Source organism: Oncorhynchus gorbuscha, linkage group LG02, assembly GCF_021184085.1.
Source record: "Oncorhynchus gorbuscha isolate QuinsamMale2020 ecotype Even-year linkage group LG02, OgorEven_v1.0, whole genome shotgun sequence".
Lineage (NCBI taxonomy): Eukaryota > Metazoa > Chordata > Actinopteri > Salmoniformes > Salmonidae > Oncorhynchus > Oncorhynchus gorbuscha.
In genome coordinates this window covers 41,303,739-41,319,807 of record NC_060174.1, presented here as the reverse complement: position 1 = coordinate 41,319,807, position 16,069 = coordinate 41,303,739, and the positions used below count along the sequence as shown (strand labels likewise).

General features: G+C 43.8%; 1 protein-coding gene across 7 annotated transcripts in view; it reads right to left on the bottom strand.

Annotated features, from left to right (window-relative positions):
* The window catches only part of LOC124002270 (casein kinase I-like), a 66,871-nt gene that overhangs the window by 7,792 nt on the left and 43,010 nt on the right, over positions 1 to 16,069 (bottom strand). For 2 of the 7 annotated variants that reach the window (XM_046309655.1, XM_046309648.1), the window contains 9 exons: positions 11,538 to 11,689; positions 11,119 to 11,353; positions 8,145 to 8,230; positions 7,840 to 7,924; positions 7,197 to 7,345; positions 6,735 to 6,842; positions 3,472 to 3,585; positions 2,303 to 2,409; positions 1,096 to 1,119 (listed from right to left, as the gene is read on the bottom strand). In XM_046309655.1, the coding sequence (XP_046165611.1) occupies positions 1,096 to 1,119; positions 2,303 to 2,409; positions 3,472 to 3,585; positions 6,735 to 6,842; positions 7,197 to 7,345; positions 7,840 to 7,924; positions 8,145 to 8,230; positions 11,119 to 11,353; positions 11,538 to 11,689 (1,060 nt within the window). Of the gene's footprint in view, positions 1 to 271; positions 1,004 to 1,036; positions 1,120 to 2,302; positions 2,410 to 3,471; positions 3,586 to 6,734; positions 6,843 to 7,196; positions 7,346 to 7,839; positions 7,925 to 8,144; positions 8,231 to 11,118; positions 11,354 to 11,537; positions 11,690 to 16,069 lie in introns of those variants that run through there. The other 5 variants (XR_006832971.1, XR_006832973.1, XM_046309663.1 and 2 more) reach the window with 5 other exon arrangements.

Genomic DNA, 16,069 nt, shown 5'->3' with positions numbered 1-16,069 from the left:
CAGTCGTGTCAAGTTGGCTGGATGTCCTTTGGGTGGTGGACCAATCTTGATACAAACGGGAAACTGTTGAGCATGAAAAGCCCAGCAGCGTTGCAGTTCTTGACAAAAACCAGTGCGCCTGGCACCTTCTACCATACACCGTTCAAAGGCACTTAGTGTAAATGTTTTGTCTTGCCCATTCACCCTCTGAATGGCACACACACGTACACAATCCATGTATCAATTGTCTCAAGGCTTAAAAATAATTCTTTAACTTGTCTCCTCCCAATCATCTACACTGATCGAAGTGGATTTAGCAAGTGACTACCATAGCTTTCACCTGGATTCACCTGGTCAGTCGGTCATGGAAAGAACAGGTGTCCTCAATGTTTGGTATACTCTGTGTGTATCTCTCACTATTATCCCTTAAGACTCATGTTGCACTCAACTCACAACTTAAAATATTCAAAATGTCAGCTTGTAAACACACCCAACAGTGACACGTACGGGTTAGAGGTAATAAAGAATGGACGTTGAACATTTAACAGGTATAAGAATGAGTGTGACGGTGAAGAAGAAAGCAAACATTCAATGGGGAGGGAATACACCCAGACTCTGTATGCTACCCAGCTGGCCCAAAAACATTTGCCAAGTTCTGCAATTAGATTGTACAAGGACACTGGTTAATAACTGTAGAACCAACGTTCTAATTCTTTGCGTGCCCTGTAAGAACGCCATTCGCAAATCCGTTCTTGACAGAAAACAAAATCTTTGTGTGGCCCAGGCATTCGTCTTTCCAGTTCACTCAACAAACTCTCAAAAGCTTTACATTTGAGCTACATAACCATCCTTCAGCTCCTCTCAGTAGTGTGAAAAGGATATTAAATCACATCATGTGAGAGGCCTAAAACCCAATAGGAAAGTAACACAGTAATTTGTTTAATGGAAGGGGTGAAGCCAAGAAACCAACACAGTGCTGGATATGTTGTCTGGTGCTAGTCTGGTGCTAGTCTGGTGCTAGTCTGGTGCTAGTCTGGTGCTAGTCTGGTGCTAGTCTAGTGCTAGTCTGGTCCACTCCCTTTTGAATGGCTGATGTGCATGGGAGCGGAGACTCACCACAGGTTGAGCATTTTCACGCAGCTACAGAGTGTGAGGAGAAAAGACATATTAATACTGTACAGAGAGAGAAAGAGAGGGACAACAACTCAAGATAGTCCTTCTGAAATGTAGAACTGCATGCACATACATATACACACGGGTAACAGACAAAACTGTGTCTGGGCAATGGAGGAAAGGACAATCATAGGGAATAATCAGAATAGGGATATCATCTGTAAATCTACTAGATGACATTGAATGTGAAGTTAGGTATATGGTACTTATTCACTATTTTGAAATGATGATTGAACAGGTAGAACAGATTCTTACTAAACAAGGATGTGACTTTTTATTTTGAAAGTTTTTGTTTTAGCTAGTTGGTATATTTTCAGAACATTTTAATAAAATAATTCAGGTAAACTTCATAACTTTTCCCCTCATATTGTAATTGAAACTAACAGAATCAAATTTGGATTTGTTGCAGATGATCAGTTTATCAGGAGATCCCCATCAAAACCCCATCCGGTCCAAACAGGATCCATCCACAAGAGACAACTTGTTTGGACTTGATCCTGGCTCAAGCAGTTTGACTTCTTGGATCCAATCCTCTGACTGAGCTTCAAACGGGTTGGGATTGGACAATCAGTCAATCTCATGGATTGAGCAAAAGTCATAGTAAAGAAATGACTCCAATGACCACTTGCTGTTGTAACTTGTCTTCCAATACAAATAATAACAAAGTGCTACTGAAAGAGACAGATGACCAAGCGAGAGATGGAGAGGGGGAGAGAGAATGTGAGACAGAAAGCTAGCTACGACAGAGAGAGAGAGAGAGAGCTAGCGACAGAGAGAGAGAGAGAGAGAGCTAGCTACGACAGAGAGAGAGAGAGAGAGAGAGCTAGCTACGACAGAGAGAGAGAGAGAGAGAGAGAGAGAGAGAGAGAGCTAGCTACGACAGAGAGAGAGAGAGAGAGCTAGCTACGACAGAGAGAGAGAGAGCTAGCTACGACAGAGAGAGAGAGAGAGCTAGCTACGACAGAGAGAGAGAGCTAGCTACGACAGAGAGACAGAGAGAGAGCTAGCTACGACAGAGAGAGAGAGAGAGAGAGAGAGAGAGAGCTAGCTACGACAGAGAGACAGAGAGAGAGAGAGAGCTAGCTACGACAGAGAGACAGAGAGAGAGAGACAGCTAGCTACGACAGAAGACGAAGTGCCAGATACATACTTGGCCTCTTCCACCACCTCCACCTCGGCCTGCGCTGTGATAGGTGCGTTGGAATGGGCCGTCATTGGGTCGTCTGCATTCAGGTCCCCATTGGTGGAGGTTACCACCTTCGGCACATGGGGGGGGGGGGGGGAGAGGTAATAACAGTCAAACCAAAATAAGGATTATTCTGCTAGGAGGATTAAAAACAGAAAAATACAACATTGACATCTCTATCATAAGGTCAATCAAACACTGGCATGATCATAATACAGCCCAATGTGTCATGATTACATTAAGTGCCTTGCTTAAGGGCACATAGACAAATGTTTCACTTAGTCGGCTAGGGGATTCGAACCAGCAACCTTTGGATTACTGGCCCAATGCTCTTAACCGTTAGGCTACTTGCCGCATTTTGTGACAACTAATTTAACACCGTCACAACATAAAACTGTTTCTCACATATGCACACTAGCTTGCAGTAGGCCTAGCCAACCATCTCAACAACAACGTGTCAAGTTAGCGTAAAGCGGGTTGTCATAAGATGTTACATTGACATCAGCTGTAATAAATGCTTACGGTATCTCGCCTGCTCGGTCACGCCCATGACAGTAGTATGTAGGCCATCACCACAGAAACATCAACTAAAGTGAATTTACCCATCTCCCTCCATACAGTTTAGCCATTGCCAGACATCCATGTGTGGCACCATTTATTAGCCTTTACCTCTACCCCTTTACTACTGGTCTCCCTTAATGGGAAAGGTTCTTGTTCAAATGTGACTGAACGTGTTTGTCTGATGGGCCTTGTGAACCTGTCTCTCCCTGTCTGCCTCCTCCTCAGACAGAGTGTCTGCTTGCTGCCGTCTCTCCTCTGGCTACTAAACACAGAAACACAACACGGACAGCCTCCGCTGTTGATCATCATAACAGCGTCACATACACATATACAGTGCACCATTTTATCTTAAGTGCAAAGAGCAGGTGGTGCAAACAATGTGGCGAGGGCCCCACCAAGCAATTCAATAAGACGTTTCTGCCATATTGCTTTCATCTACTATGTCTATGTCCCTTCCGATCTGTGGGCTAGAGGGCTATCAAGGACATAGGGAATGAAGCAGGTTTTTAGGTTTGAAAGGCAGCCAGTGTACATGTAGTTAACATTCGGGTCTCTCCGTTGTTGGTGAATACCTGCACAGAGCCCCCATGCCTGTCTGCAGCCAGGTGGGAGCTGCTCAGGTAGGAGGAATTTGTCTGTCGGTGGGGCTGTGCATCCCATGCTCCTCTGCGGTCTGATGCTGCCATCTGGTTGGTTGATTAGGGAGGCGGATGGGGACGTGGATGGGCCGAGAGTGAGCGAGAGAAGAAGGCGCCGACAGGCCATGCAGCACAAAAAAAGCAAAGAAAGTCAAAGGTGAGACGTATTCACGGCTTTGCCAAGCGTGTAAGTGGAGAACAACCAGGTTAAAATAAAAAGTAAGCGTGAAAAGGCAAAAATAGCTTTAAAATTAGATACACAAATGTATTTAAAGCAAAACGTTTTTAGCCAGTTAAGAGAAACCCTGTATGCATGTTTGACATCTTTTTTAAATTTCCTTATTTTATAACCCTGGTTTCTTCTCTAAGAGACTTGCGTTGTTTCTTTGACCTGAATCCTGGCTATATTGATTGAAATGTCTGGACCAGGCAGGATCTGCTTTGTCCCCCTGTAATTAATTTAACACCGTTCCCTTGGACAGGACAGGTTGTACGTGACAGGACATTGAGGGATTAGCTGCTAATAGAGTTGTTGCAGGAGTTTTGGCAGGTGACTTACGCAGTCTGGGAGCTTTCAACTGGAAAACACTGTGTTCATTTCAGACTGGCTGGCATCTCCTGGCTCAGTAAAATGACTCACCTAATGGGGTGATCTAGGTCGACCTCCTCAAAACCAAGGACGTTTCCTTTCTCTCCCCCTCTCATTCTCTTTCAAGTACACTCTGCCTTCTTCACCTTCCATCTCCTTCTGCTTTCTCCCTCCACCTAAATCCCCCCTCCATATCAATTCCTTCCCACCCTCCCTCTGTCTCTCCATCTCACAATCTCTGTCTGGCACATACTGTAGCACCAATGGTGGCACAGGTGGAGCACTGATTAGAGATTAGTCTGGGCCTCCTGGGCGCAACGCAGTCATAGGACAATCAGTAGCACCACTCAAGCTGCAGCCAATCACATTTGAGACAGGCTTCCCTGCCTGTCGGGAGCAAAGTTGGAGGACTTCCAGCGGATAAATTCATTTTGCGGCTCTCCATGCCTCTCCGGTCGAACAGTCAGACAGAGGCAGATATGAACAAGGTATTTTGGTGCCAACATTTGAAATATCAGCTGAGACTACATGCTAGGATCCCTATTTTGACCTGAAAGCTAATTTGCGTCTGTATTTTTCCAAACGCAAATATGCAGAAAAATATAATTTTCACTTAAACAAGCCAAATAGGACAAACCCAAAACAAAAGATGATTGAAAGCAAGGCTTGAACTCCATGGAGCATAAGCAGAGGCATCAAGTTGGAACAAACTATATGGTCTACTACTTGCACTAATTTAAATGATGGTGGATGTACTGTAGCGTAAACTATAAAAGCTTATTGAGATCAAATTTAGACAATCCCAAAACCATGTCATTCAACTCAATAGCATTGGCATGAACCTTTAACAGCTTTGCAGCTCACTCTAGGTCAATTATACAATTACAATCCCCTTTATTTGGACAGTATTGCTTTCTTGAACAACATATGCACTCCCATATTATTTGGACAGTGAAGCCTGAACTTTCAATTCGGATCTCTACTACAGCATTATGGATTTGAGATCAAATGTTTGAGGCGACAGTACAGAATGTCCCCTTTTAAAAGTTAAAACAGATGTATGAAAATACCGTAAAATAAAGAAGGTGACATTGTGCTTGCTGCCTCATATGAAACATCTGATCTAAAATCCAAAATGCTTAGTTATAGAGCCAAAATGAAAGTTCAGGCTTCACTCTCCAAATAATATGGAGGGAGTGTACATGGTGTTCAAACAAGCAATGCTTATCGATTGTCAGTGTGTGGCTGACAAGGTTGTGCTAAATACGGCTGCTACAATCTAGAACCAAAACATTTGGTCATATTACTCCAGCGCTAGTTGCTTCCCGATAAGTCTCTGGCTGATTTGGAGATTGTAATGCTAACCTACAAAGCATGAAATGGACTTGCTCCTACCCATCTTGTCGATTTCATCCTGCCGTACATACCTACACGTACGCTACGGTCACAAGACATAGGCTTCCTTATTGTCCAGAGAATTTCTAAGCAAACAGCTGGAGGCAGGGCTTTCTCATATACAGCTACATTTTTATGGAATGGTCTGCTGATCCATGTGAGAGATGCAGACTCGGTTTCAACCTTTAAGTCTTTACTGAAGAGTCATCTCTTCAGTCGATCCTATGATTGCGTGTCGTCTGGCAAAGGGTTGCGAAGGTGAACGGAAAGGCACTGGAGTTAAGAACCACCCTTGCGGCCCCTGCCTGGCCGGCTCGCCTCTCTCCACTGGGATTCTCTGCCGCTGACCCTATTATGGTGGCTAAGTCAATGGTTTGATCCCATCCTTACTGTTCTCTGGATCGTGTGGTGGAGGAGAACTTTGTGGGCTATACTTGGCCTTGTCTCAGTGTAGTAAGTTAGTGGTCTTTGATATCCCTTTAGCTGTGCTTTGGTAATGTAGGTGGGGTTATATCCTGCCTGGTTGGCCCTGTTGGGGGGTAAACTTTGGACGGGACCACATTGTTTGCCCCCCAGTCTCAGTATCTATGTTGCAATAGTCTATGTGCCGGGGGGCTTGGGTCAACCTGTCCCATCTGGTGTAATTCCCTTGTCTTATGTGGTGTCTTGTGTTATCTTAGGACACCCTCCCTCTCTGAGGACCTGAGCCCTTGAACCATGCATCAAGACTACCTGGCCTGACGACTCCTGGCTGTCCCCGCCCATCCCACTTGGTCGTGATGCTGATCCAGTTTCTGAAGTTCTGCCTGCGGCTATGGACCCCTGACCTGTTCAACAGTTATGCTACCTTCTCCCGGACCTGCTGTTTCGCCCCTCTCACTTTATTCCTCTCTGGGGTTTTAGGCTCGGTTTCTGTATAAGCACTTTGTGACAACTGTCCATTTCAAATCTCTGTCAATTTTGGAATTGGATTCCATGTCCAATTCAACTGACAGGAGTGGAAATGGAATTGAGTAAAACCATTGGGGTTGATGACATTATAGGAAACAAACTAAAATTGCAGTCATGAAGTGGCTCCAAAACAAATCTCATTATTTTCTATGAGGATTTGTTGACTTATGAATTGGATTGGAGTATATTTTCGTGAAATTATTGGCATTTTCAGATACAGGCAGAGCTGAAGTGAACTGCTATGTGAGACTACTGGGTTTACCTGGTTCCGTAGGGGTTGTTGCTGAGAGGGCCTGTCTCTGTTAGCGTGGCTCTCTCTCGTGATGGCAGACGCACCCGAGTCCACGTTGACAGACCCCACTGGAGTAGGCTGAGAGAGCGAGAGAGCCCATTGGAGAAGAAACAACAAAGTAAATATAACGTAGAGAGCGAGACAGCGAGAGAACAAGATACAAAAAGGCTCAAGTGAAGAGCTGCCCAAGGAAAGTATGTTGTCTTCTTTCACTTGTGTTTTAAATGTCTATTGTACTTTTGATTTCACAGCTTTCCAGCTACGAACGGTACACAAATAAAGTTATTACTACACCAAGACAAACGGAACTGAACAGTTAACAAGCTGCTGCTAATCAGCACATTTTCTCTAGTCTCTTTCAATAGCCTCAGTATGACTATTGTACCTGAGACTACACTTACGCTATTTAGCACGTGAACGCGAGCTACTCACAATCGCTCTGCCATCCCAGTCGTAGGTGTAGTCAAAAATGTATCCTTTGCGCTCAAGCAGCTCGGTGAACAGAGTCCTCAAATACTCGTAGTCGGGCTTCTCGAAGAAGTCCAACCGCCGCACGTAGCGCAGGTACGTGGCCATCTCTTCTACAAGGGGTTGACACAGTCAGTCAACATGGTTCAGGCAAAACAAGAGCTCCATCTAGACACACAGTACCGGACAATAGACTGCACCAAGGCTGCATGGAGTTGCAGCACCTTACATAACGAAGTAGAATCATTTTTTTGGTGGAACACAATTGAGCCATTCCAACATATATACTTGAAAGACAAGGCCAATATCTTCTGAGAGAAGATCGAGGAGAAAAATGTGGTCACTGAGCATTCAAAAGGTCAAGGAAACATTCGCAAACTGTCTTGCAAGTTGATATTCTTCCAATCCCTCCCCGATGCGCCATTCCTTCAAGAATCATCTTCTGCTCAATAAGCCCATTTCTCAGTAGAGCTCGCTCTTGTACGTTCTATTGCAATTATTTACTGCCATTTTACTACGTATGTTGTGCGGAGCGTGTTTTAGGAAATGTAACCATTTCACAAAGGCAGGCACTAGTGTCAAGGTCAGGAAGGAAGATTGGCAATACCTGGAAAGCTTTCACAGAGGACCTCGATGGGAGTGTTGCGCTTGGTGTCGCCAATCTTCTGGTATCGCTCCTTCAGGGTGTCAGCCTGTAGGTAGAAGGCACACTGAGTTCAACACACTTTTGCCATCTTCTCCTAATATCTGGGTTGTGATTATTAGAGTAGTATATCGTAGTAAAATGCCAGGCAACAGAAAACAAAAATGAGCGTTTCCGAATCGGACAAATTCAGATAATGGATAGAAAAACAGATGGCACTTTGTGCCTAATGAAAACAACCCAGCTGATACCATGCCTAGCTCCCATACCTTGAGTCCTTGCCACGGCAGACTCCCTCGTAGGAAATACATGAACATGTGACCCAAGGCTTCCAGGTCGTCCCGTCGACTTTGCTCTGAAACAAAAAGGGAGGGGTATCCGCTTTAAGCTGCGACCGACGTCTATCCCACCTACTTTTTATTTATTTTACCTTTATTTAACCAGGCAAGTCAGTTAAGAACATATTCTTATTTTCAATGACGGCCTGGGAACAGTGGGTTAACTGCCTGTTCAGGGGCAGAACGACAGATTTGTACCTTGTCAGCTCGGGGATTTGAACTCGCAACCTTCCGGTTACGCTCTAACCACTAGGCTACGCTGCCGCCCCACCACATCCTTGGGTATCCTTATGTAGGACTTTCAATGCGTTGAGCTCCAAATGTGGAACAAAATAGAACCTTTCTGAATTTGAATTACCTATGGCTTACAGACATGAAAGGCTATGTACACATACACTACCTGTCAAAAGTTGAGGGTTTCTCGTTATTTTTACTATTTTCTACATTGTAGAATTATAGTTAAGACATCAAATCTATGAAATAACACATGGAATCATGTAGTAACCAAAAAATGTGTTAAATCATAATATATTTTATATTTGAGATTCTTAAAAGTAGCCACCCTTTGCCTTAATGACAGCTTTGCACACTTGGCATTCTCTCAACCAGCTTCATGAGGTGGAATGCATTTCAATTAACAGGTGTGCCTTGTTTAAAGTAAATTTGTGGAATTTCTTTGAGCCAATCAGTTGTGTTGTGAAGGTAGGTAGGGGGGTATACAGAAGATGGTCCTATTTGGTAAAAGACCAAGTCCATATTATGGCAAGAACAGTTCAAATAAGCAAAGAGAAACGACAGTCCGTCATTACGTTAAGACATGAAGGTCAGTCAAACCGGAAAATGTCAACAACTTTGAACGTTTCTACAAGTGCAGTCGTTCCAACCGCCATGTCTTTGTGAGATGCACTGTGGGTGAACAGATGATCTCTGCATGTGTATTTCCCACAGTAAAGCATGGAGGAGCTGGTGTGGTGGTGTGGGGGTGCTTTGCTGGAGATACGGTCTGTGATTTATTTAGAAGAATTCAAGGCACACTTCACCAGCATGGCTACCACAGCATAATGCAGTGATACACCATCCCATCTGGTTTGGGCTTAGTGGGTCTATCATTTGTTTTTCAACGGGACAATGACCCAACACACCTCCAGGCTGTGTAAGGGCAATTTGACCAAGAAGGAGAGTGATTGAGTGCTGCATCAGATGACTTGGCCTCCACAAATTGAGATGGTTTGGGTTGAGTCGGAACGCAGAGTGAAGGAAAAGCAGCCAACAAGGGTTCAGCATATGTGGAAACTCCAAGACTGTTGGAAAAGGAGTTTGCAAAGCTGTCATCAAGGCAATGGGTGGTTACTTGAAAATAATAATAAATCTCAAATATAAAATATGTTTTGGTTATGACATGATTCCATGTGTGTTATTTCATAGTTTTGATGTCTTCACTATTATTCTACAATGTAGAAAATAGTACAAATAAAGAAAAACCCTTGAATGAGCAGGTGTTCTAAAACATTTGACCGGTAGCGTATAGCCGCGATAAGTAAAACAAATCTAAAAAAGTAGTAGTTCACTGGGCCTTTACCAGTCCTGTATTAACAGACCAATATAGCCTTCTGTAGCGCAGCCCGCTCAAAAATTACAGTGCCGCAATATACAGCATCTCAGTTTATTGCATAAATCGTGCATGCATTGGATTACAATGATGGGGTGGGAAAATAATCCAGTACAGTTTAATGAATTACAATGTAGGCTAATCAAAGTGGAGGCTATGACACAATGTCAATGGAGGAGGCTAAAACATGGTCAGCGGCAGATCGAAGTAGCAGCACCAAGTCTCTGGGTGGGATAAGTTGTCCATGGTGCTGTCATTCAAGGTCCTTTATTTACCCTGTTCGCAAGAGCACAGGAAGGTTGCATTTTGGCTTCTGCTCAGCTGGATGAAGCCAGCGGGGCACACAGGCAGTTTACAGACGCCATCGGCCACAGATCTGACTTGCAGTGGTGTAAATGACGTCATCATTTCCTCAATCAAGGTTTGTACCGACACGAGAACAGCCTATCATTACAGGGCTCACCAACCATGCTCTTGGTGCACTACCGTCCTGTAGGGTTTCACTCCAACCCCAGTTGTAACTAACAACATTCATCTTATAAACCAGCTACTTATTAGAATCAGGTGCGCTAGATTAGGGTTGGAATGAAAACCTACAGGATGGTAGCTCTCCAGGAACAGGGTTGGAGATCCCAGTTATAAAATATGCATAAAATGCATCCTCCAATAGCATTGTCCACACATATTGTCTCAAGAAAATTGTATATTTTTTAATACCCTCAAACACCAAGTTAGACATACCTATAGGCCATCATCACTGTCAATCATGAATGATAATTATTCACATTTTACGGGTGAAACTGCATCAGTGCACACATGTAGCCTACGGTTCTTCATTATTGGCCAGAGAGAAGACGCGGAAGAAACCACAATTAACCTAGGCTGCTGTAGCTTACATATTTATTTGGTTTGTAATTGTATCGTTTTTCATGGAATTTTTGTGGTGATTAAATATAATTTAGTTAGAATAGATCAGAATAAAAGTGAGGTCCCTCAGGCTCCCCCCAGCATTACTCACCTTACTGGTGAAGCGAAGGCAGCTGCACTATTTCATCAATACACATTTTTAAATTGTGTCACACACCCCCCCCCCCTTTCCCCTGTAGATTTTTTTTTTGCAGCACCCCCACCCCCCAAACTACTTCCCATGGCCATGTGTAAACAGGACAGACTACAAAAAAATTGCAAAGTTCAGCCAATGAAATATGTGAGTAGCCTATACTGTATCCATGTAAGTACCACACATGGAAGTTGAGACAAGTTGTCTGGTAGAGGGGAGAAGTACTGTAGCCCTACCTTTTCCCAAGTGGGTGTTGATAGACATGTAGCGGGCGGTTCCTGTGAGACTCTTGTGCTCCCTGTAAGGAATGTGTTTTTTGGTCTCGGGATCGATGTACTCTTTAGCCAGGCCAAAGTCGATGATGTGGATGATGTGCTCCTGCTTGTGCCCCTGCCGCCCGATGAGGAAGTTCTCGGGCTTCACGTCTCGGTAGATGAGGTTCTTGGAGTGGACGTACTCCATCCGTGAGAGCTGGGGAGCGGTAGTGTGTGCGAGACGGTCAAACGCATGCACTCAAAAAAAGGTGTACACACAACTCCATGCACACCGAAAAACTGAATGGACATCCACACTGGGACATACAATCAGAACAGACACATGGGCATAATTCCCCCAAAACAAGCTTCTTTGTCTTTTGGATGTAAACTTTACTTACCAGCTGAATAGCCATCATTAAGACTGTCTTGAGAGAGAAGGTCCTGTCACAGAGGTCAAAGAGGTCTTCTAGACTGGGGCCCAGCAGCTCTAACACCATGGCATTGTATTTCCCACACGGCCCAAAGTAGAAGACCTGAGGAAGACCCTCCGCTGAGATAGAGAGGGCGAGAGAGGGATGGATAGAGGGAGAGGAAAATACAAAATATATAGAAAGAAGTCCATATAAATTGAAATGGAAAAGACTTTCAGTAGAACAAATCATATGACAAACAATTTAGAGTTTGGATTATGCAGTGTTCCATTAATTTCTTTCGAATATGCATGAGGGTGTGGCAGCGCAGCTCACATGCCCATTTAACGGCTCTACCGGTGAGACCACATACCTGGGTATTGTTTCATCATTAGCCTTTTTGGAACTAGTTTGTACTCCAGTCACATGCAGGACTTGAGACGAGCAGTAGTTATGCTGTACATAACACTTCACAAGTGGCATCTAAAGATGGCCCAAGCTGTTTGGTTGGGGTTTGTCATGAGTGTTGTTCTGAATTGTCTGTTGCAGCTGTTAGAAGCCATCTGCTGTACCCATCTCAGGAGAGAACAGAGAGGAATGGTGCCCAGAGGAACCGGGGCAAGCTAATAACGACGGCCATGAAACCCACAACTAGAACCGCCCCCATTCTCCAAAGCCAAGTAGCCATTAGCGCAAAACTACAACAGCGATGGGATTGGAAAAAATATCCAGAATTATCTCTGCTGTGTAACAACTCGAGAATTGCTGCTAAAAAAAATCAACTTAAGAACAGAGGCAAGGATACATTTTGGGAATTTTAGAGTGGCTCAATCCGTTGGGATCGCAACCTGCTCCGTACTCCGCTCCAATAACATCCCCGGTGTGATGTTACTTGTACAAGCTGAGCTCAGCGAAAAAGTGAGCTTTTTCCCCTCTCAAAGAGTGCTCTGGACGAGTACGGCGGATGAGTTTGTGCGTTTATCAACAGTATAGGTGTGAGAGAGTGGATTTCAGATATTTTCTCCTGACTGAGCATATTTTAGTCACAAATTGTTGTGTATAGGCATAATTTAAATTAAACGTAACTTAAGAGTGCTTCAGAGAATATCATTGAAATTCATAACGCCCTGAAAATGGCTGATGCATTTTATTGGACGACAGAGGCTAACTATAGGACGTTGAGAGCTCCAAAACGATCCAATAGCAAACTCCCATCTGTACAGTAAAATACCATTATTCTGAAGTAGTGCAGAAGTATCCCTAGATATTATTGGCGGCTCTGGGAATGATAGTTGCCCGGTGCATCAATGCGGTGAGAGTGTGCAGGAGAAAGACTGATGCCCAAGTTAACCTTTTACAATGATCTGAACAATGGAGATTTCATTCCCAGCATCATAAACAAGACGAGAGAGACAGCATGGTGGAGTCGAAGAAGAGTTAATAATATTCCCCTTCGGCAAAAGAAAGATGAGCCAAGGCAAAAAGATAGTTGTGGAAAGTGTGTGTCTATGACAAGAGGGGCCCAGACAAGCGGCAGCGGAGTAGGTCAACAGTTAGCCAACGTGTACAAGCTTGGTGGCTCACAAACAGAGTAATGTGACAGAGGTAAGTGAGCAAGCAGAATGTGGGAGTGGGCATGTGTTTCCAAGCTTGACGGAGGGAGGGAGCGAGGGACGGAGGGCGCCAGAGAAATACGAAATCCTGAGAAAAGCCCAGTGGTCCTGAAGGCCCGCTCTGTGTGTAATGTGAGAAATGACAATGTCGACGACAGCAAATGGCCACATGTTCTCATGTCTTCTATATGCTGCCTAACTGTCGAGGCATTACAGGAGTTCCACTCTACAAGCTATTAACACAAATGTGATTTTACCTTACCCCTTCCGCTCCCTAAACCAATTCGTATTTGCACCATCTTTTTACCAAGTTTCGGAATGATGAAAATGGCAACTGGTCTCAGATCCCATTAGATTTGAGCAGAGGCGGGATAAACGTCTGTTAATGCCATGAGAGTGCATCTTTTGAAATGCTTTGGGGAGAAATGAATTCAGTCACACAGGAGCAAATGTCGGCTTATCCTGAGACACGCAACCAATCAAACCATTAATCCACCCCCACACTCAAAGAACAGTCAGGCCTGAGTCACCTAGCTAGTCACCAATAATGGCAGCTCTGTCTGTATGCATCTCATGTAATTTATACCTGAATAAAAACTAAATTTAGCTCTCCAGCAAAGGTAGGCACATAAAACATACTCCACACCCACACGGTTTCAAAAACGACAACACACCATGGATCAATGCATGTCAGAGATATGGAATCTCTCCTGGCTTGAGAGCATGTTCATGAGTTTGAGATGATTTCAACACCCTCATTTACAAGTTTAGTCCATTTTTTCCCTCTTCATAGTCTTTTGTTTGGAGTGCTCCGTGTGAGCAATGAGTGTGTGACTGGTTTCTCTGTCCTGATAACGTGTGTGACTGGTGTGTGACTGGTTTCTCTGTCCTGTTAACGTTGAAGGACCATGCCTGAGCACGCTAAGAAGTAGGCCTACCTCACCACATCCACCACTAATAAACTGAGCTTCTCAGTCATTTTTTTTTCTTAACCTCACATAGTAAGTCAACGAAGTCTGTTTATCATTATCCGATGACCCCATATACCCAGTGAAAACATTTTTTTTTTAAAGAGCTGTCTGTCCCAAGCTCACTGGCACAGGAAACTGAGGGGCCAGGAATAGGCTAGTTGATACAATGTTACACTTCACTAGTGATTACTCAAGTCAAGACAGACTGGTGGAAAGAGATATTGTGATTGAAAATGCAGGTTCTTTCATCAGGATATTTTATAATATTTGTCTATGTATTATGTACGGTGTATTAATGTGTCCATTATGGCTGAGGCTGGTGCTCTAGCATTCGTAGAATTTTAGTCAAATTTTTTACTTTATTGTTTAAATTCTGATCTTTAGGATTAACCATGTGACAAAGATTGAGGAATAAAAACATTATTGAATTGAAACTCTTCCACAAAAATACACAAAAGAAATATTCATAAATGACACACAGGTAGGTAGAAATGGAAGGTTAAATTGTAAGCTTCCCCAAACTTGAAACTCATGAGCCACCTATGGTCTTTACTATAACACCAATTATATCATTCGGAAGTTGAGGCACACACAGGAGATCCTGTGAAGAAAAGAAAATGCCCACTGACAAATCATTCACTAGCCCTAATTTAGCTCTCCCTACCACTACATTTACATTTAAGTCATTTAGCAGACGCTCTTATCCAGAGCGACTTACACTAGTGTCTCCGTTTTCGACTTCTTCTCCCCCACTGACGGGGGAGGCTAGACGAGAGAGATAACTGGGTCCAAAATCGGTTTTCTCCAGCAGGTGGCAAAAATAAAAATTGTAATGTCTTGACTGTCAAATTTGGATAACAAGATTTTTTAATGGATTATTTGCTACGTGTGGCTTATTTGATCTAATAGAAGTTTCGTACTGATTAGGTTGAGTGTACTGATATAAGTAAGACACGTGACATCCGGGCAACTTTGAGAAAAAAAAACACTTGGTATATCGGAGTTGTGCCTGGTCGTCTGCTAAACTCTGTGTCAAACCGGTTAAGTCCTCTCAGCCATGATCATACCCAGATGGCATGGCGGTTGGCACACCATGGACCCTTTCCACTTACTACTCATTCATCTCATAAAGAAAGGCCTTTGAGCTGAGCCAATGTACTGTGCAGGGCATCTGGTGTCACACACACACACCATTGTGACGGTCTGTAGTGACGGGTACATTTTCAGAATTGTTTTGGAACATTGACCACATCAAAACATCAAACACAAGACAAGTCATTAAAAGGCTGTACTACCTCACATGCTGACATTTATGCAACTCCGCCCATTCTTTCCCCTCAGCCAATCAAATTCAAATTGCAGATGGAGGGACAGCAAGAATCATTTTTAAATATGTAATGTGGTGCCTAACTTATGCAGCTTTTTAAAAAAGCACATCGTATCCAAAAACACAAATAAAATACTATTTGCAAAGACTATTTCAAATGTATAAAGGCTGATACACACTGCGTGATATACCTTCCTGTTTGGCCCTGTCCGGGGGTGTCCTCAGATGGGGCCAGTGTTTCCTGACCCCTCCTGTCTCAGCCTCCAGTATTTATGCTGCAGTAGTTTATGTGTCGGGGGGGCTAGGGTCAGTTTGTTATATCTGGAGTACTTCTCCTGTTCTATTCGGTGTACTGTGTGAATTTAAGTGTGCTCTCTCCAATTCTCTTTCTTTCTCTCTCTCAGAGGACCTGAGCCCTAGGACCATGCCTCAGGACTACCTGACATGACTCCTTGCTGTCCCCAATCCACCTGGCAGTGCTGCTGCTCCAGTTTCAACTGTTCTGCCTTATTATTATTGGACCATGCTGGTAATTTATGAACATCTTGGCCATGTTCTGTTATAATCTCCACCCGGCAAAGCCAGAAGAGGACTGGCCACCCCACATAG